The sequence below is a fragment of the Megalops cyprinoides genome, chromosome 3 (assembly GCF_013368585.1).
Source record: "Megalops cyprinoides isolate fMegCyp1 chromosome 3, fMegCyp1.pri, whole genome shotgun sequence".
NCBI lineage: Eukaryota > Metazoa > Chordata > Actinopteri > Elopiformes > Megalopidae > Megalops > Megalops cyprinoides.
Window position 1 is genome coordinate 50,327,595 of NC_050585.1, and position 20,951 is coordinate 50,348,545.

The 20,951-nt window shown below is 44.5% G+C and overlaps 1 protein-coding gene, 1 long non-coding RNA gene and 3 other non-coding genes across 6 annotated transcripts; all 5 read right to left on the reverse strand.

The window, feature by feature from the left end:
* Positions 1-1,255: 1,255 nt before the first annotated feature.
* blmh (bleomycin hydrolase) lies at positions 1,256-15,355 on the reverse strand. 2 transcript variants are annotated; one of them, XM_036524457.1, is made up of 12 exons: positions 15,222-15,355; positions 13,919-14,116; positions 13,561-13,670; positions 12,911-13,052; positions 12,030-12,118; positions 11,383-11,475; positions 8,439-8,594; positions 8,145-8,303; positions 7,839-7,906; positions 7,251-7,368; positions 5,492-5,561; positions 1,256-2,443 (listed from the first exon to the last, which is right to left on the reverse strand). In XM_036524457.1, exons 1-12 carry the CDS (start codon positions 15,229-15,231, stop codon positions 2,295-2,297), a joined length of 1,362 nt encoding a protein of 453 aa, XP_036380350.1. In that variant the 5' UTR covers positions 15,232-15,355; the 3' UTR covers positions 1,256-2,294. The 2 variants fall into 2 exon arrangements, with proteins under 2 accessions (XP_036380350.1, XP_036380349.1); XM_036524456.1 differs by lacking the exon at positions 15,222-15,355 and having other exon boundaries at positions 13,919-14,129.
* Positions 15,356-17,444: 2,089 nt separating this feature from the next.
* On the reverse strand, positions 17,445-19,244 carry LOC118773952. Its single transcript, XR_005004792.1, has 5 exons — positions 18,992-19,244; positions 18,652-18,717; positions 18,179-18,235; positions 17,884-17,911; positions 17,445-17,638 (listed from the first exon to the last, which is right to left on the reverse strand). It is a non-coding gene; the product is annotated as an uncharacterized LOC118773952 (long non-coding RNA).
* On the reverse strand, positions 17,722-17,796 carry LOC118775787. The gene has a single exon (XR_005004853.1). It is a non-coding gene; the product is annotated as a small nucleolar RNA SNORD65 (small nucleolar RNA).
* On the reverse strand, positions 17,993-18,067 carry LOC118775786. The gene has a single exon (XR_005004852.1). It is a non-coding gene; the product is annotated as a small nucleolar RNA SNORD65 (small nucleolar RNA).
* Positions 18,322-18,395, reverse strand: LOC118775824. Its single transcript, XR_005004888.1, has one exon. It is a non-coding gene; the product is annotated as a small nucleolar RNA SNORD49 (small nucleolar RNA).
* Positions 19,245-20,951: the final 1,707 nt, after the last annotated feature.

The window sequence follows — 20,951 nt, forward strand, 5'->3', positions numbered from 1 at the left end:
CTCCATCCCTCCTTCTCTTCATCTGTGACGAGCGCAAAGCCACACAGCCGGCCCACTGTGCTCTGCTATCGAATGGCGTCTGGTGGTCCCGTCACACCGCGGCACAAAATCACCATCCAGAACTTTCTCTGCTGTTGCCCCCCGATGGTGGAATGACCTCCCATACTTCACCCGTTCTGCTGATTCCCTCACTACTTTTAAGAAACATCTGAGGACGCAGCTCCTCCGTGCTCATCTGATCACCTGAATCATTACCACCTAAAGCAATTTCTTATGCCATAAGCTGTTTTCATTTTAAAAATTCAAATGTAATGGTTTAATGCACTTGTGTCTCTACCAGCTAACTTGTCTGGCCAACTATTGAAACTTGGGTCATTCAGCACTTCTAATGTTGTGACTCCGTGTTATGCCTTTTGCTTGTGTTGTACTCTGCCTCACTTGTAAGTTCCTTTGGATAAAAGCGTCTGGCAAACGAATAAATGTAAGGTATGATAATAATAATATAAATAAATGTAAAGTAAGTAATGCTAGTCACAGACCACATGGCTGTGGTAATACCATGTGGCTATGACTATGACTACCACTACCTTTTATGAAGACCGCCAACTATGCCACAAGGTCCTTCCCATTTCAGACTAACTGTAGAATATAAATTTGCCTAGAAGGGGCTTAACAGGTCATATACATTTAAATAGATAGATAGAGAGCCCAGCTAAAAATCAAAAGATCAATACAAGCTGGGCTGCACTGTTATAAAATAAACTGCTGCGAGGAGGAGACCGTTGAGAGACAGAGAAACAGCGGCTAAAAGATTTAAACGGGAGAAAAACTCTCCCTTGGCACCTTTCCCACACTACCCCGGAGAATAACACAGGGCCTCTCAGGTATACAAAGCAGCACCTGATTGTCAGAAATCTTTCAGGCAGAACGTTTGAGTATTCCACGCCCACCACCGCAGTCACAGATACCTCTGCGAAAGAGACACAACTGCTCGACTGAACAGTCTGGTAAAATCGGGGCATAAAAAAAAAAAAAAAAAAAAGATTAACAGGGAGCACAGGGATACGGAAGACATCACACTACGACCTCGTTGGCAACTGCATCCAGAGCAATTCATTCTTTCAAGGCCAGGCACGCATTTCGTGATGGTGGTGGGATGCAACCAAAAAAAAGACAGGAAACCAAGCACACAAACTACTCAAGTGTTTTATGATAATTATTTTCCATTTCCAAAAATGACATATTAAGGTGCAGGGCTCAGCACAGGCCACTTCTAACATGCGTTTTCCACCCTACCGCCGTCTGCCGCAACTCTGCATGAGGAGACATAAGCACTCGCACGCACTTGGCTCCGTTGTACTTGACCACTTGGCTTTATTGAGAAGGATGGCAATAAAGAACAGCTCACAGAGCTTGGAGGTGGCCGCACCTGATGATGTGCCAGGAAGGAACAGTGATGCGTGACCACGGAAACAGAATGTACAGATCGGGTCAAAGGTCAAAGCCCCGTGCAAAACTATCTTCCAAAATAGCACCCACACAGAGGGCAGCAACCCTGGGTTGTAGCAATGTAGTTCCTTTTTTTATCATACATGAAGAATTACTTTTGAAAAGTAATACAGTTTGAATAAATCGCTGCCGTGGACTTGTAGTTTAGCACTACTGTTCAGCTTGACACTCAGTCACCGTTTTTACTGGCCGCTTCGTATCCATGTGTTTGTTCGTGTGGCTGATGCGATATGCCTTTTATGTATTTTGCAATGATGGCTTTTGTAGGTCGCTCTAGATTGAGACTGCCAAATAAAACAAAATCATGACAATGGGGTTAACCCCTTCTGGTCATTCTCATTCTATGAGCCTGACATACCCACAGTACATTCACTGGGGGCCGCCTGCCATTCATGCTGGTCTAGGCAAGACAGAAAAAGGTAGAAGATAGAAAAAGTTTTTCCTGTCCAGGTATCCATTGAACGCTATCCAAACTGCCTTATAGATTTCAGTTTTGGGTGCCATATTGGTGAGCAGTATCCAAAAAACCACGCCTGAGTGAGAAACAGAACCGTAAGACAGAAGTATGGGACAACAGGTGCAGAGACTATGACAGAGAGGAAATCTGTAGACTAATTCCAGTACAAAAAAAAAAAAAAAAAAACACTTTATTTTTTTTTGTCTAGAACAGTCTTGTTGTCTGGGAGTTTATGGAGGGCTAAACCCAGAGAGGGATGGTGGGGTGGAGTCACACAGACCAGGGCTAAGACCAGCAGGGGCAGCAGAGCAGCATCCTGTTTTCCTGGCTATGCGAGGGCTCCCATTGGGTCCCAGGCAGGAAGTACAACGGGGTCCTGCTTCATCACCTCCAACACTTCGGGGGAGACGTACTTCTTGTCCACCACGACCTCGTACACGTATTCTGAGAACCACTCGTCCGTCATGATCAGATAGCCTGCGATGAGAGCGAATGGAGATGTGAGATGTGAGAGAAGCAGTGATGGCTATTCCTTCCTAAAGGACACCGGGTAAAGACTCAGCCTGACAGCTTTCTCTGCAGGTAAATTCCAGAAATGCGCCAAAAGGCCACATCAAATCATTTCCTTGAAACAACTGCAGTATCAATTTTATCTTGATCAATCAGTGAAGAGTGCTTTACAATCATATGCTCCCTATCAATAACTTACCGGTAAAGGTACATACACACTCAGCTGCGTTGAACCCAACTATTACACTGTAACCCAACCACTCATGTGGAGCACTCCTACACTCCTGTTTTACAGCTAGAGCAGGGACTGTTCATCAAGAGTACAACTTCACTTCTGCTGGATTACAGCTGTAGCACAATCAGTACAAGTTCATTTTGTTAGTAACACATTTATGCGTATGTTCAGTTTTTTGACCAAAGTTTCACTTTTGAAACGGGTGATGTCATGTTTTCTCTATGCCCCTCCCCCTTTTTTTTTCCTAATTTGTAATTGCCAATTGGGCTGTAGACCTCCCTTTGCACACCCACTATGCTTGCATAGGTACACTGATACACTCCCATGCAGCCAATGGCTTATATTTACACAAGTTCCACAGTGCACCACAGTGAAGGGAATTCTGATTGGAGGTTAGGATGTGTCATTCAGGCAACCTGCAGGCACCTCAGGAACCACTAGAGGGTGCCACAGCAGCAGTGTGGGGGGACCCTGCCCAAAAAACCCACCCTACCTGGTGAAAAAAAGCCAATTGTGTTCTGGCCCTATGGACTCCTGGTCATCGTCAATGAATGATAAGGTGCAGACTTGCACCCAGGTCTAAGGTGTAACACACAAGCACCTTAGGCAGCTGAGCCACCTGGGAGCCCTATACTGTTAATGAGACCATAGAATGCAGAATCAGTGTAATACACGACACAGGCTGCTGGTGAGAACTCAGAGTTGTCCCAATGAGTGGATACAACACCCACAAATGTGCAGATTCATATTTGTGCCCTTATGAAACATGTCTTGGAATGAAAACGAGAAGTAAGCTGCTATCTCACCGCTGTTAACATGACTGTGCAGCATTACTACCAGTGGTTGTGGTGGATCACCACAAATGTAAAGCCAAACATTACATTTACATTAGATTATTGGCATGTAGCAGAAATCTACATTCCCCAGCAGGAAATCAAACCGGTACCATTTCAGTTACAAGTCCTGCTACTTAACCACTATGCTACTCTGCCACCCTGTTCAGAGGCAAAGGAAATGGCACTACACATCTGCTTGATCATGCTCAAATTTTGTAACCACCAGCATGTTTGTTAGCTTGTTGAGCTTGGAGCTGCACAGATGCTTGAGGTTGATAGCCCTGCTACAGCTTCCTTTGTGCCATTGTGCCTCAGGCCCCCCAAAATCACGCTTTCTGAACAAACTGCACCTTGATCACGACTTGGCGCAGTGTCTGCAGATGCACTTAAATAAATGTAAAAGGTGACAACATAAAATGCTGGCACTTTCATTTTAAAGTTGTTGGACAGGCCAATTTACTCATGCATTAAACACGTTTAGTCAAGGGTTAAGTGCCTTACCCAAGGGTACAGTGGGGACTTGAACTACTAACCTTTTGGTTATGAACGCTGCTCCTTAACCACTATGCTATACTGCCACCCCAAACAAAGAAAATTGTACAAATGTTTTTGCAACTTGCTTCAAGACACAGTCCACAGTCCACTTGTTAAGTACAAGAGTAACTGGAAGAGCAAGGGACACATTTCACCATATTCTCCTGAAGAATTCAGCCTGTGTGTGGATGGAGCTGCATTTAGCGCTCAATTGTGTCAAAGGGTCTATTTTTGCCTCCCATCCCATCCCCCTTCCGCAAAACCTTCAAGCCTATAGCTACCCCATTCTCTGAGTTTTTAGCATTCCCTTTGTTATCATTTCACTGCCATCTGTCCACAGCTAACTGTGCGCACACCACTTTAATCCACACGTGTATAGATCACAAATGGCTGCTAAATAATATGTAATGCAAGTGTTAATAGTGAAAAACACATGTGATAACACTAGCGACGAACATTTTCATTCTCTCAGACTTGCAGAAAATACCCGAGGCAGGGCTTTGTTTTATCACTCCTCTTTGTACAACTGCAGATTAACGGCACAGGACTGAACCGGGGAAGAATGCTTTGTGTCTTTCATGGGTGACTGGATCTGAGGCCTACAGCCCCTGTGCTGGCGAGCCACAATCAAGCCCTCAGCTCCACAGCTCACAGAGAGCGCTGCGTTTCACTCATGTTAGCTTATCAACCTGTATACACTTGTTCAGCTCCTGAACCATGCTCAACAGGGTCAGACTCATTTTATCATATTCTCAAAAAGAATTCAAACATTAAACAGCGATGACGTGAGACATGTACATACTTGCAGTGCATCTGTATGTGTGTGTCTCTTGCACAAGAATCCAAACAAACTCATCACTTATTTGCTCGCTACTTACAAATTCAATGTGAATTGTTTTTAAAGTAACATTTCAGTAAACGTCAGGAACCATAGTGATTCATTAGACCTGGCCTGTCATTGGACTTTAAGCCCTATTTTCATAAGACTTCCTGGGGTTGAAAAACTTGAAACACACACACACAAATTCTGTCTAAATGAAATAAAAAAAAAAAACAAAACCTTGCATTCTTTCAAAGGTCAATTAGAAACTCATAACAGTACAAAGCTGGGGACATTCTCCACAAATCCTACTGTGAATGAAAAAGGAAAAAAAGAAAAGAAAAAAAAAAATCACAGGAGAGCAAAGCCTCTCCACTCTGTGGGCTGCCAGGCTACCAGAGTGGGGTGAAGAGAGAGAGAGAGAGAGAGTAGGAAACACTCTTCACATAAAACAGGTGGGCGCTGCTGGACAGAGGCACACATCTCACGGGGTCTCGCAGGCCGGAGCCTGTTGGGGGGGGGGGGGGGGGGGGGGGCTGGTAGGGGGGCTCTCCAGGGCCCTAAATGCCTCTCACTCTTTACGTCCTCACCCTTGTTCCCACGGTCATCTCCCCAGGAGTTCTCCACTCGCCACTTCTCATATTCCCCCTCTTTGCCATCCTGAGAGGGAGAGAAAGAGAAAGGGAGAGAGAAAAAGAGAGGGAGGGCGAAAGAGAGACTGTATGACAGGTGTGCAGAGTGCAATGGAGGGTAAGACAGATTGTTATTCTGTTTTCCAGACTTAGCTGCACTCCAACTGAGAAGGTGAGACTACAGCTGTAGAAATGGGTTACAGAATGCAGAAGATTGCAGGCTGTCCGCTCATAAGCTACTGCTTTTAAGTGTAGAGTTCAACTGACTGTGACGGCTAACAGAGCGGTGGTTTAAGGGGCACTATTCCCTGGTACTGAAGCCCTGTTGTGAAGAATGCATGACAATAAAGGGGGCAGTCACAGAGGGGGAAAAAAACGCAAATTAAATTGTACTTATCACTTCAAATGGACTTTTAATTATTGCCCTTTAGATACTCCTTACCACCTCATTTTACTCCATCCCTTTCAGAGGGATGTATATTTGTTAACTCCATCGAACGTGTTTGTGTTTATACGCTATGCCAGGTCACCTGACAGCACCACGGCCCAGCTACGGTCATTCTGTGAGCGGATTCTGGGACCAGGCCCAGTGTGAAAACCCCTGGCCTGTGGAATGATGGACCGGGACCGACGTCCCGTGTCCGAGCAGCCCAGCAGAGCAGAGCGTTTCCTCTCCCCGGCAGACTGGCCCTATTCATTAGCTAGTGAAAAACAGGCCCCACACAGATGGTGCCAGGCCTGCCAGCCTACTTAATCTGCAGCCTTCGGACGCAAACACTGTCCAGCTGCAAAAAGAGGTCTGGAAATCGGAGACTACGCAGATGGCTGGAGTCACTTATTACAGGAGAAACTGACGGCGATTTTAAAAACACTAACGGCTGATGAACACCGCGGTCAGCAGGCCGGACTTCTTGACGGAAATTGGAAATGAAGAGAGGTCTGCAAGAGGGCGGGCGAGAGTCTTCCGAAAGACTTCCTTAAGCCTCGATGCGTGCGGTTCTGGACACAGCCTAAATCCAGTCTAAATCTCTTTAAATTGCATTTCAACTCTTTTTTTCTCCCTCTGTCCCCTAACCCTGTACTGTTCTGGCCGGGTCTGTCTGAGAAGCACCATCTCCCATTGTTCTGCTCTGACTCTTTGTTCTCCGCATGGTCAGAGCCCCCTCCCCCCTCTCTCTCTCTCCCTCTCTCAGCGTTCAGTACCCCGTTTCACTCCGTTAGCAGACTGGTTAAGAAAGTCAGCTCTGTCCTGGGATGCTCCCTCGACCCAGTGGAGGTGGTGGGAGAAAGGAGAAAGATGGCTAAGCTATCTTCCCTGATGGAGAACAAGTCCCACCCCATGCAGGATATTCTGACAGCACTGGGCATCTCTTTCAGTGACAGGCTGCTTCACCCGCGGTGCGTGAAGGAGAGACACCGTAGGTCCGTCCTTCCTTCCTGCTGCTGTCAGACTTACAATCAGACTTGACAATCGACACTGCTCCCAGTGGACCACACACATCAAATCTGAAAATTCACTCACGTGCAATATTACTGTTTAATGTCTATTAACATGTGTACTGTCTGTTTTTATTTACTGCTATGTTTTACTACTTGTTTGATTACTTATTTTTATTTCTTGTTCTTTTTTCTACTGTTGCACTTTCCCCTAAGCTGCTGTAAACACTGCAAATTTCCCCGCTGTGGGAAAAATAAAGGATTATCTTATCTTAAGTACCTTGTCTGTGACAGCAGTAAGAATCATGGCGTGGGTCATGAGAGAGTCCCCGAATATCAGCCTCTCTGCCTTCGACAGGTTCTTCACCGAGATCCCGAACACCAGCTCATGGTTAAACCTGGAAACAGTCGGTGAGACAGAGAGGAATGCTTCTACACATAACACAGCGAGCAGCACTGCGCAGACCACACAGACACACTGCAACTCAGGTGCCTTCACTGCGGCAGTTACAGAGATCGTAAACACTGAAACAGAGGGTCTGAGATACACATGAGTGAAAAGGGTATCTATTCCAGCGTTTCCCAACCCTGCTCCTGAAGGCACACCGTCCTGCATATCTTCTATCTATCCCTGCTCTACCTACCTGACTGAACTCATCAGTGGCACTTTTGATTAGCTGAGCACACCTGATTTAGTCAAGCAGGAAGGATACATAGAAGATATGCAGGACAGTGTGCCTCCAGGAGCAGGGTTGGGAAACACGGATCTATTCAACAACGAAACAAAAAACCAACCGCCAGGACCGGGGGGGGGGGGGGGACGATACCAGATCGAACGCAAAAATGGTTTTGATCGATGAATACTCACACATTCATGTCGTTGATGCCCAGTTTGCCGTGAAAGTGCTTCCCCACGTCACAACCGAACCACACTGCCTACACGAGAGAGCACACGTCACACACGCGCACTCGTGTGCCCCGCCACAAAACAGAATGGCACAAGCAAGCAAACGGATGACGGCGAAGTTGGCTTGGCGTGGCTTGGCTAATATGGCTCTTAAAACCTGGCCGGGCCCAGTCGCACGCGGACTGACTATCTCTCTCACACTCTCTCACACACACACACACACAAACACACACACAATCACAATCACAAACACACGCATCTCTGTACCTCCCCGTCCTTGATGGAGTTGGCAGCAGCCTGCTTGAGCAGCTGAATGGGCTGGTTGTTATACAGTGTGCTACGGCCGCCCACCATGTTGCCCAGGAACTCCACACTGTACAGCTTCCCGTAGGGGTTCTGTGGACGCGGGTCATTCACCAGGCAGATCTACGGTGGGGAGAGAGGGACAATCAGAGCAGCCTTAAAGCCAGGCAAACAAAGCCATAACAGCCACACCTCTACTGGTTGTGTAAAATGGGTAACTCATCACAGACTGTGGCAGGCCCTCCATGGTGACAGTACCTTATCCTGGATGTTGTAGAGGGGTTTCACATGCTCCCGGTAGAACTGCAAGGGTGTGAGGGGTCCCATGCGGTTGAAGTTCTTGTCCTTGTCTCGGTACTCCCAGCAGATGGTCTCCGGGGGACTGCCCAGGCACACACTGGCCACACGGAACACCTGAACACACGCGCACACAGGCACACACACACAGACAGACATCAAATACTTGAGCACAGACGGTGGTGTTGTATTAGGGACACACACATAATAGAGGCATCAGATCTTGTGCACAACCATCCGCATGCACGCAAACAGGTAAACAGAAGGTCCAGCTGTGTCAGAGGACACGGTTAACCTGGTGTACGCTGTTTATACCCTACAGGCCTGGAAGGCTGCAGTAAAAATTAAGCCCAGAGCAAGAGGGTGACCAGCTTCCTGTAAAAGTAAGTTATGAGTGAGTTCCTGTATGTTAAACTCTGTTGTTTTTTGCAATTTCTCAAAAGGTGCCTCACCAAAACCCATAGAGCAATGTCAGGAATTTCCTTTCCTTTCTGTCCTCCCCAGAGTTTTAGGTACTTTATTACAATTTTTTGTCCAAAAAAAAAAAAAAAGTATTGTATAACGATAATGAGGTGCCTTCTTAAATGCAAGATGATTATCTCAGTCCTGCACATAAATCAAATGAACATGCACAGACAAAAAACACTAACATACCTTTCTCTCTTTTACGCACACACATGCCATCACTCTCTCTTACGAATACACACCCGCACAGCTAGGTTTACGGGGACTTCCCATTGACTTCCACAATATTTTTGTACTTTAAAAGTCCAAATGAATTCCCTCATAGGGCGAAAATGGACAGACAGAATTGTTCTTGGCACCGCGACTTCTGACAGGACTGGTACTGTGCTTGAAATTGGTCTCGGGAGTGTCTTTTATGTCTTTTAGAAGCCGTTCGGGTTTCGATGGTGTCAGGGAAAGAGAGAGAACCAAAACATCCCAAACATTCAGATCTCAGGACTCATGTGAAAACAGTGGGATTTGAGAGAGCCCCTTCCCTTGTTTTGCCTGTGCTTCTGTGACTGGGCAGAGCGCGGGGGGGGGGGGGCGGTGTACGCGAAATGGCGAACCGCTCACTGTGCATGCTGAACGCAGACGGCAACGCCCACTGCCCTTTCCCCGTCTCGTTCCCACCAGGTTTGAATTACATCCTTATTTGAGCTCATTCCTTGGATTTAACATCAAGCCACCGCTTATTGACTTGAGAATGAAAAATATTTAATTTAAAAATAAAATGCGGGTGTGTGTGGTGGGGGGGGTGGGGTTAGGGTCATTGAACAACTCAGGATAGGAGTTACTGGACAGACGGGGTGTCGGGACAGACACGCTCAAGGTAAGGAGAGAGAGGGAGAGAGAGAGCTCATTCGGGTCGGGACCCCACGTGAGCGACTTAACTACAGCAATGGGGTTTTGTGGGTGCTTTGTCTGCGCCCTGCTTTCTCCCCATCTCCCAGCCCTGACCCTGCAGCCCTGCACACACCGCCCCACCCCACCGCGCCCCCCGCCCCCTACCCCCTCACCCCTAAGCAGGCCTCTCAAACAAAGCCCGCATGAAGGCAATCAGCCTTTAATCAAGCCAGGAGTGCCTGGCTACCCACTGGGCTTTCATGTTGCTATTTGCATTCGCTACTTAGCCTTAAGCCTCCGAGCATCTGTGTGGGGACTGTGCCTTGGAGCCGATGTCCTGAAGCGCACCTTCACCCCGACCCATTCGCTTAGCCCTGTCGCACCGACATCAGCCAAGCAGACAGCACACTGCCACACAGACCACACTGGGATCCCATCCTGTGCACCATCACTGTTCTCTCTGTAAAGGGAAATACACTCTAAAGCCGTGTTTCCCAACCCTGCTCCTGGAGGCACACTGTCCTGCATATCTTCTATGTATCCTTCCTGCTTGACTAAATCAGGTGTGCTCAGCTAATCAAAAGTGCCACTGATGAGTTCAGTCAGGTAGGTAGAGCAGGGATAGATAGAAGATATGCAGGACGGTGTGCCTTCAGGAGCAGGGTTGGGAAACGCTGCTCTAAAGCATCTGAGCTCCTAATATGCAGCGTAGCTGGGTCACGTTGGGATAACATCTAAACTTCCAGTCTGGCTAATGTAAAATACACAGGTATGCTGCTGTAGCTCGTTCAAGAACTGGTGGCTTTGGGACAGTAATTTTTAAAGATTTTTGTTAACGACTTTGTACCTTGTCTGGCCAACCACTGAAACCTGGTCATGCAGCACTTCTAATATTGCTGACTCCTTCTGGTTTTTTTTTGCTTGTGATGTACTCTGCCTCACTTGTAAGTCGCTTTGGATAAAAGCTTCTGCCAAATGGATAAATGGAAACGTAAATGTTAACTTCCTCAAACAGACAATGAATCACCGACGAAAACAGCGAGATTGCGCACACGATCACCCGCGTTTGCTCCATCTGCCGTAAAATCAGTTTTATTCCTCCTCTCCACTGCCTCCTCTCACACGCAAAGGCAGCCTCCATCAGAGCCCACCGGCCACAGCAAGCTGTGCAGTCATGCAGCTCCCCCCTCTGGCCTCACTGCACCCTGCACTGTCTCCCGTCCCGCCTGGACAGCACGCGTGACTGTCACCATCACAACCGATGGCTACACTTCAGATGCTGAGGGGCTGCAAATGATAGCTGTTGGCAAAGTCACACTGCTGCCATCCCACATATTAATAGCACTAATGTTTTTTTTTTTTTTTTTTATGTGGTGGCTGACATTATCCTCTCTAGTGCCTTGCAATGGTGTCCTGCTCAAGCTGCAGGTCCAGAGGTCCCTGCAGTGAGCCGGCAGCTGGTGACCGAACCGTTCCCATGGCCGCCAGCGCCTCCCATGTTTCCAACAGGAACGTCACACAGGTCACAGGTAAACATGTAAGCGACGGCGCTCACCTCCTCGATCATGGTGTCAATGGTATCGTTCAGCTCCGCTTTAGTGGAGTCACTGGCCACCATGTTCCGCAGCCGCAGGCAGTATTCTCTCAGCTTCAAACAAACACACACGTTAATTCACCATCGTCTGGAACGCAACCATTCACCCATTTCCACTAGTGAACAGGAGAGCTATGATTATATTCCTTTAGCTATAGGAGTGTTTAATATACACCAAAAACACTCCTTAGGGCATGGAATGACCCACCCACTAAGAGCTGGTTTGACAAAGGGAAGAAAAACTATATTTTACATGTGAAATAACAAACACCAACAAAGTATTTATTAAAAAGGACAAATGAACAGTCAGTTCCGATGAGACAGACTAGCAACAAAACAACACACAACCTTAAAGGAGAAATGCACATACACAATATTTACTCATTTTTGAGGTTTGTAAGTACAAGTTTATATATTGAGTTTGAGCTGAAAATATAAGTTTGAGCCTAATTTCCATTAATTCCTCAAAAACGAAACACTATTGCAATATAAATCTTGAAGAGGCCCAAAGCATTTCTTCACTGCCTCTGGCACAAAAATTTAATTAAATTTAAGTGAAAATAATTCACAGATTGCACTAATAAACTGTTGTTACATAGTGCACCCACCTTGTGGTTGAGAATGTCATTCATTCTACGGGAAGCCTCGGAGCTGTGAGACTCTGGGAAGCACTTCTTTGGAATAACTCCATATTTTTCTGCCGGCAATAACAGAAATGACCACAACTACGACTTTCGTTTCCACAACTGACAGAGAACAGGCTCAATCTGCGTGAAAGCATTTGCAGAATTCAAATCACACAGAATCTTGAGTAATTTTGATGTTCCTTCTGGCACTCTCCTGGAGCACACAGACATGTGAGAAAGGTGTGGTGAGCTACAGGTGAGGGGGAGGAATGGGGAGAGGTTCTGTTAGAGGGAGTGGTTAGGGAGGGGAGGAGGGGTAGGCCTCACTAAGCCCCATGACAGCCCTTCACCTCACTGCCCAGACCTCATTCCAGTTTCACATGATGGATCATAAATTTGCTAGCAAGTTAAACACAGGTAGACAGTAGAAAGGCTCTGTCAGCTTCTGGTTGTGGCTACTGAGTTCACATATACTTGGTAGGGAGCAAGCTAAAAGACATATTATAGGCTATATTTCACCAAGTGGGATAGTGTTTTTGTGATATCTTTAGTACTAATTTTAAAAATGCTAATTTATCAGTTTATTTTGGATTTGTTACACTTCTATTTGGCATGAGGAACAGGGCTGAAATAGGATATACTGAGGTGAAGGCTGAGAGGATGGACCGACACAGGACTCAGGTAAAGTTAACATCTGGATGTCCTAAAATGAACCTGCAGGAGCAGCCAGAACAGGATGGAAGGGTCTGGTTGTGGAGGAGGAGCGGTCACGGAGAGGAAGAGGAAGAGGAAGAGGAAGCAGACAGTGGCCAGCATGGTGTGTACAGAGGAATAATGCTGTGGGGATGCACGCGTATGCTCACCGATGAGGTTAACTAGCATGTCCCACTGGCCGCCGTCGTTGGTGGGGTTGGAAAGCAGGAACTGGATGAGCCGCCCGTCCACAGGCTCATTCCGACGCGCCGTCTCTACACACGCGTGCAGGAAGTAATAACACCGCTCCACCTGGGAGAAGGAACGAGAGGAAGAGAGGGAGAGACAGCAGATATGAGGAAAAGGGAGATAGAGAGAGGCAATAACAAAGAAGTTGAGAAAGAAAAAAAACAGTGGGAAAGAAACTTAAGTTAAAACAAGAGCAAGTCGCAAGTCACTAGTCACTAGTCACTGCTATACACATGTGAAGAAAAAGCCTGAGGACTCAGGTTTCCACAGGCAATTTATAATTTACATATTTTAATTTATCTACCGGCATAATTGAATCCACAGCAGCACACAGTTTAATTAATATAGATTGCCCAGCACATAAACAAAGCCATATACTCAGAAAATATTAACAGTTCCATATCCAAAGTGCACAATCTCAACTCTGAAAGCACTCACTGTGAAGACAGAAGACTTCCGGATAAGGGGAACATTCAGTGACCGACAATACACAAAAAAAACTAAAATAACACCTAAAGATGGTATTAATAGTACTTTTTTTGAAGTCAGCCTCAGTACTCTGTGCCTGTACCTTGTCCCAAAAGAAGAGGTAGGACTGACTGAACTCAAACTCTTCAATGTTGAACTTCTTCATGAAAGGAAGACGCATCACATTCAGGCAGGAAAAGATCCAACATCTTCCTGCAGCACAAAAAAGGAACCATAAATAAAATGTCAGCATCTGCTAATGGGTCATCTGTCATTTGAGTGCGTGTCTGTATGTGTGCCTGCATGAGAGAGAAAGAAAGAGAGAAAGAAGAGATTGCCTGATTTTTGTATATGTATCACCACTATAGGTGTGTGTGTTGGGTGTGAGTGCAATGCCTCCGTGTGTGTTCTGACTGCGCCGCTGCTTGTTGGTTTGCGATTCTCCACATCGGTGACAGTACCTGAGTTCTTCTGGTTGGTGACCGGCTTGCCCTCGGTCGGGATAGAATGCTGGAAGATGTGCACGGTGTCCTGAACAGTCTGCCTGTGCAGGCACACCTCCAGTGGGTCAATGCAAGTGGAAACATTCTGGGCCAGCAGGTACCGCGGCTCTGCCCGGAAACGTTTGGCGAAGGAGGAGACCTTCTCTTGACTCAGACCTGGCACAGACATAGACAGAGAGGCAGAGAGAAAGAGTATGAGGGAGGCAGAATATGAGAGAGGGAGAGATAAAGAGAGTAAGAGACAGAAGGAGGGGGCAAGGCAGACAGAGGAAAAAAAGAATTCATTTGGAGAAGAGAAAGTTGGACAAAGTCAGCCAAAAAGTTAGAGATCACGTTGACAGCCGAACACTTGGAGAAAGTGCAGAAAAGATGTGGAATAATACCTAAATCAGCAGGTAGTTATTCCATCAAATAGCTCACTGCTGTCCTAAACATTCAGCTTAATATTGCTTAGTCACGCATGCACACCGCGCTTCTCCTATTCACGCCGTGAATTGTTGCTGTCGGGAAAGTGCGTAATGTGTGGCACCCGTGCGTTCAGTGGTCCGACACCGGCATTGTTGTGATACATAAAAACGCTTGAGCTAAGAGAGTAGCCGACTGTGACTGTAAAAATCGCTGCCTAGCTATATAAGGGAAGGGGCCAGCCGCAGGTTGAGTGACTTGCAACTTTTACATAAGACTAGGTATTACGGACGGGCGTAGTATTACTTTCGTCACTAAGCACGGATGTCATAAACTGAGATCAAAGTTTACAATTACACAAAGGGCACATTTCATTCAGTGTTTGAAGCGCAAAGCAGTCTGACTACAAAATTAAAAGCAAACAATTGTACAGACTCCATATGCAGCTGAGATTGGCTAGCTACCCAGTGTTAAAAAATAGGAACTTGTGGTAAGCAGTTAGCTAGCTCACTGGCTTTCAACATGTGTTGTCAATCCGAGCGTCCCACTTCATGCTAACAGTACGGGCATCCAGCTAGCTAGTTAGCCTGCAAATATTGTCAACCGGCTGGCTATCAAGCGAACTCCAGCACACTAAACGTGAAAACTAGTTTTCATCACACAAGGGTTTACTTCGTTAACTAGGTAACTAACGTTTAGCTGTGTTCCGGTGGAAGTTCAGACGAAATCAACGACTGAGACGTCCGCAATAAATCAAACCGAGCTCCAAATTAGATGGCTAGCTAGCTAACTGGAACACAATCTGAAGTTAGCGAATGACAATGTGATTAAAACAAGACGAGTAAATATGTCATACCGGCATCCATTGTTCCAGAAAAGGCTTTTTTAGTGTTAGATTCTTTAAAAGTCACCAGGTCTAGGTGGATAGCGCGGCTACCGTTACGTGTTTTGTGTTTATATGTGACTCGCCGGCTCAGTCTTCCCGATCCCTGTCCCGGAAACAGGAAATAGGTCGAAATACAAATTACTACACGATGTGGGCCTGTGTTCTCCCGCACTTTGCTGTGTAGTCAGACTCATTTAGCTACCGAAAATTGCTTTAAGATATGCCATAACAAATTTATGAAATAATGCCGACAACAAATGAGAATTCACGCTTAGATAACGTGTAAATTAAAAACGTACCCACTCTTTCAAATGATGCTTGGTAAAATAATCCTTAATGTTTTGATGGCGGGGTTTTTGAATATGTGTTTTTCATCTTTGAACCATTCATTGTAATCATTATTCCCGGAACATGATTCCTTCCGCGATTTTGTTTGTAGCCTTATTCATTCCAAAACTACTCGGAACTGCTTGGGGGTCTTTGGTTAAATGTGCTCGTTCGTCCCCTTTGGTGGCCCAACTCTGTGTTTTTGAGCAATATAAAATAACGAAAGGGACACTCCAGACAGGGACCTCATGGAAATGTTCCTGGGATAATCGCCTACTTCATTGTGGTTAGCTATGTCTACTAGGTCTAATTGCTTATACTGTCTGAAGACAGGCAAAGATAGTTTAAGAAATCTCAAATCCAGATTAGTGTTCAATTCATAGTTCCGTCAAACCTAATATATTGAGAGTTCAGACAGAGTGAATAGCAGCAAACATGATGGGTTCCCAGGACCAGAGGTGTTGTGTTAGAGGCCCCTGCTTTGTTGCACACCGGTGTCAGCGTTGCTGAATATACTGCGATTCTCTCCATTTGTGGGCAAAATGTTGTCATTAGGACATCTCTTCCTCCATTTTGTGAAAATGTTGCTACGAGAGACTTGCATTATCAAAGCAGTAGAAATGTTGATCCCATCTGGGGAAGTTTGATTCACCAGAATATTCCATGGATTTGCTAGAAACCCAATCTGCTAGTATGTATATTGTTAGTTATCATTAGTAGTAGAAGTTGACATAGGTGTAGTGGTTGTACTGAATTGTAATTGTATTTACATTATTTTTGCTTTTTGTTCCAGGTGATTTGATTTTTAAAATTGTGCATACCTCTAATGTAAATAGAGTAGCATTTTACATGGATTTATTTTACTTTGAGAAACCATCACACTTTGATAGTGGCACATTTGCAAACCTAGCTTCAACAGCAAATTAATACTCATTCATTTTTATTCTCCATATATCCCATCTTCCCCAGTAAATGGGGATTTTAATCATAATCTGGAAACACTGCCTGGGATTGTTTTGACAAATTATGTGTGCAATTATGCAGGAAAAATTATACACTTAATTTATACAAATGTTTCAGGTGATGTTTTATAAAACATATAGGCATAAAGTATAAAATATATAGGCATAAAGAAAGCAGGTGGGGTTTGAGGATATGTGTGGAAGATTCAGTATTGAGTACTAGCATGCATGTATGTACATTAACACTACATATGTATGACAGGTTGTTGCAGCACATAACATGCACATGGTCCCACAGCAATTATAGAAGTTGCAGTACTGTGAATTTGCCCTATAAAGAACCTTACAAATCACATCAACCCCACAGTGAAAACAAACTGTATATAGATATCACAGGCTAGATACTTGATCTTGCAGGCTTAGTTTACATCATTTAGCAGACACTTAACCAGAGCAACTTCCAAATAAGTGCATCACTACAGTGAGAGTAGTTTGTTGCTAGCACAGTAATGGACTTACAGTATCATCACCACGTGAAGTGTAGTTGGCTCTTGAGCAAAAATAGCCTGAATGCCAGTGGATGAACTTAACACCAAAAATGTATGGGCAACCAAGAGAGCGTCAGACTACTGAAATGCTCTTAACCCAAAGCATGTGCTCGATATAGAACAAGTTCATAACCAAACCTGGTCAATGTGAAGAGTCAATAGTTTCCAAATGCATTTTAACATTATTAAACCAAGATCAAATTAGATGACAAATTCAAGTGTTTAACATATGCATCCTGTAGATTCTCTGCAATACAATTTGAATTAAACAAGCTGTGCTTTATTCAACTGCCAGTGCTGATTCAAGAGGACCCAAATTTATACAAAGCATGTTTATTTATAATTTGCATACAACATGTACAATTGGTCAATGACATCCAATGAATACAAGTTTTAGAAACAATTTCAGTTTGCAGTGAAAATTCAATATCCTGGAAAGACCAGACATTCTGCAACAGGAGTGTAGAGAACAGTGTGCTTTGCTTTGAACACCCAAGTGTCTTAGATGAGTTGGAAGTCCATCCAAAAAATGGTCCCAAATCAATACAATCTGCAAAACAGGAGATGATACATGTGAATCAAATTTATTCCCTCATTCATACAGATGGACAGTGCAATGCGAATAGTAGCAATGTTCAGAAAACCGAAAGTCACCACTGAACAATCTGCCGGTAATTCCAGCTTTTTTCAGTTTGGGTTTCATCACTAACAATGCCACATCAAAAGGAGAGCCCAGAAAAGTAAGCTGTGTCAACTCTATTAATTTGATTAAAGATTCAAATACAGTCAACATACCTTGAAAGTCAAGCCACAGCATGAACCTCTGAAAAAAATGTAAAAAGCAGAATTATTAACTTGCATGGATAAGGCTACTTGACTATGACATGTAGTACAGGATATATACGTTCAGAAAACCAAATATCACCACTGAACAATCTGCCGGTAATTCCAGCTAATTTCAGTTTTGGTTTCATCATTTCGCAATGGCAATGAACTGCTCTGCCACTTCAACAGTTCAACAGTCATGTGAACTTTATACCAATACAAAATTACATTTGCTTGAACCACAACTGACCAAAGCCAAACGCACCCATCTGGTTCAAAGCGGCATCCGGCATCCCAAGTCAGACGTCGGACCAGCACAATCCTGTGAAGGAAATACAAAAATCAACTTCTACGTCGTTCACCAAATCTGCTTAAACATCACCTCATTTGGGCAACCTCATTTCTGTCGCTCAGAGCAAGTAACTGAAATCGTCAGTTATCGCATCGGACGGCACTTCCTATTCAAGGTTTTCATCACAGCGACATTACATTGTTGCAAAAACAAGTTCAGTTGACGGCTCATTAGCTCCATAGCAAATTTGTTTCCGTTACGGAATATAGCAGCAAAATTCTGGATTGACTCAATAACGACAGGCAAACTGCAAAGTGCGTGAAACGCACACGATCCAAACGGTTTGCTACTACACTAAGTTATATTAACTGTCAAACGTACGTGCAACATTTGCAGCAACTAATTAGGAAAACACATCGTACACAGTAGCAGTTCAGTTATATTACCTTGAGCAGCTTCCGTTCCGTTGTTCCACTTCATATTCCACTGGAAAGCGAAGGCCTCACCCACACCTAAGAGGTACGCAGGACACATTAGCTAAAGTTACCCACCCAAACCTTTTCGTCGCAGGCTTCCTTGCATTATGGGTCAGATAGTTAATAGGCCGTTTTCACATTTCACCGAATTCAGACATGGCCGTCATTAAGCAAAGTAGTCGCTATGTAGCCTCCTTGTACACGATCAAGATAGCTGGTATTTAATGTCTTTAACGTCACATCAAACCACCAAAGAACCTATCCGAAGCGATGATAAGAGCTATAACTAGGTAACATTAAAAATGCTTACCCAATTACCCACAAAAGTGGCGAAAATTCAGTCGTGCCCATGTGGTCTCCCGAGCACACAGCAGGCATGAATAAAATCAGAACAGCAGGTCTAACCTGCCGGCTAATGTATTGCAGTTGCCAAACATGCAAACTACATGACGAGGCCTTACAGTGGAAGCCATACCATATATGCCAAAATGTTTTAAAATAACCATAAACTGTTTTTCCATTGCAAACACGTGTCTCCAAATGTTAACCTCCTAACTGCTCCCATCTGCCGACTAACCGGTGAAGAGACTGCCCGCGTGGTCACACACACATTTATAGCCCCCTATTAGTGACGTATTCCACAAATCCTGTCGATGGTGTTTTGCGTACGCACCGACGTCACCGCTTTTAAGGGCCAAAAACGGTTTTCATTGGTGGGGAACTGTGGTACTTGTGAAATAACTTACAAAATGTTGTCCAACGACTGGAAATGTTGGCTGTGTATTTATGGTTTGCAATGCAGTCTTCCTTTTACTCTATATATATTACGCCTTCTTTATCCAGGGGGAGTGATGTGCATTTCAGACGTTACTTATTTTAAAACAGAAATAGTCCCTGGGGCATTTCAGATCCACCTTGGTCCTGAAAGCAACAGGAAATGAAACCTGCAAACCTCTGGTTGCTAACCGTGGCTCCACATTTCACCAACAACCACTATCAGACTTTCAAATGATGTGCTATTTCAAAAACACATTAAGACACATCTCATAAACACTTCTCTCTGAAACAGACCTGTTGTAGACAACTTCAAGGCTCAGTGTCACTTCCCAGCCATACAAGTGGTTGTGCAATACTTTTATCAAAATAAACATGTTGTAGAACCAATATCAAACTAATCAGCTATTTAAAGGTTAATTTTACTCTTACTGGAGGGTACAGTAGAATGTTTGCCAACTGGCTTTCATTCAAACTTTTAATAAATTAGCAAAAAATGAGCAGTTAGTTGAACACTAACCTGAGCATCCATTATCAGTTATATGCCAATGAAATAACAACAGGTATTTTCTAAAATTATTTTGGTAAATCTAGGGCTTCCATTAATGAAGCTTAAATTGCTGTTCTATGTATTAAGGTTATATTCCAACTTAACAGGCGAACAAATTTTCAATAAAATGAAAACTAATATTTACGGCTGTAGCAAACGTGAAAATGTTTCACCCTTTTTTTTACACAAAAAAAAAAACAACAAAACTTATCGATAGCAGGAATACATGACAAATTCGGATCAGTATTCAATTACAGCTCAACTAGATGTAATTAGCTCAGCTGGAGGGGAGACCAGCACAGACAGTGAGTCCCCGGGACAAGGGTATGGTCCCAGAGTCCAAATGGGTTACAGGAATCTGAATGAGGCATTTGGGAATTATGCTGTGCTGATCAGATCCAGAGCTCAGGAAATGTGTCTCATAGAATGCCTCACTCTTGTCCTTGAGGTCAAGGGAGAGGTTGAAACAACCCTGTCTAGGGGGTTCACAGACTTGACCTTGTTTTATGAGGCTGCACTGCTTGTCCAGCTGGGCATAAAAACTGCAGAACACCTAAACAGATTTGGTTGTGATGCTACTGAGTACCCCATAAGAAGGCTGTCTGCCAATAAATCAAGGAGTCTTCCTCCCCCCTCTTTCAGCTAAACAGTCAGAGCTCTTTGAAGACCAAATCAGGAAGGGTTTACCGTGAAACACATGAACGAGAACAGAATGAATTAACCTTTTATCATTCAGCCTCGCATTTTGCATTGCGCTAGCAAATATGAATTCATGTCCAATTTAAGCTGGTGCAAGCCCTATGACCATGTTCTCATATTCCAGTATGAAAAAACAAAGCAGCGATCCAACACACTTTTCCTGTCAATGGCCTACAATAAAGTATGTACGAAAAATGTAAAACAAATCATAAAACCTTTAACACTGTATATTTTTACCTTTTGAACA

Bases quoted from the DNA above. Each gene is read 5' to 3' on its own strand.
- blmh (XM_036524456.1), bottom strand. From the start codon at position 14,129: ATGTCTGTGCCAGGTCTGAGTCAAGAGAAGGTCTCCTCCTTCGCCAAA. The intron at 7,907-8,144 runs GTACAGAGATGC...TCTCTCGTGTAG, and splicing joins ACTCCATCAAGGACGGGGAG to GCAGTGTGGTTCGGTTGTGA. The intron at 7,369-7,838 runs GTGAGTATTCAT...GACTGTTTCCAG, and splicing joins GGCATCAACGACATGAATGT to GTTTAACCATGAGCTGGTGT.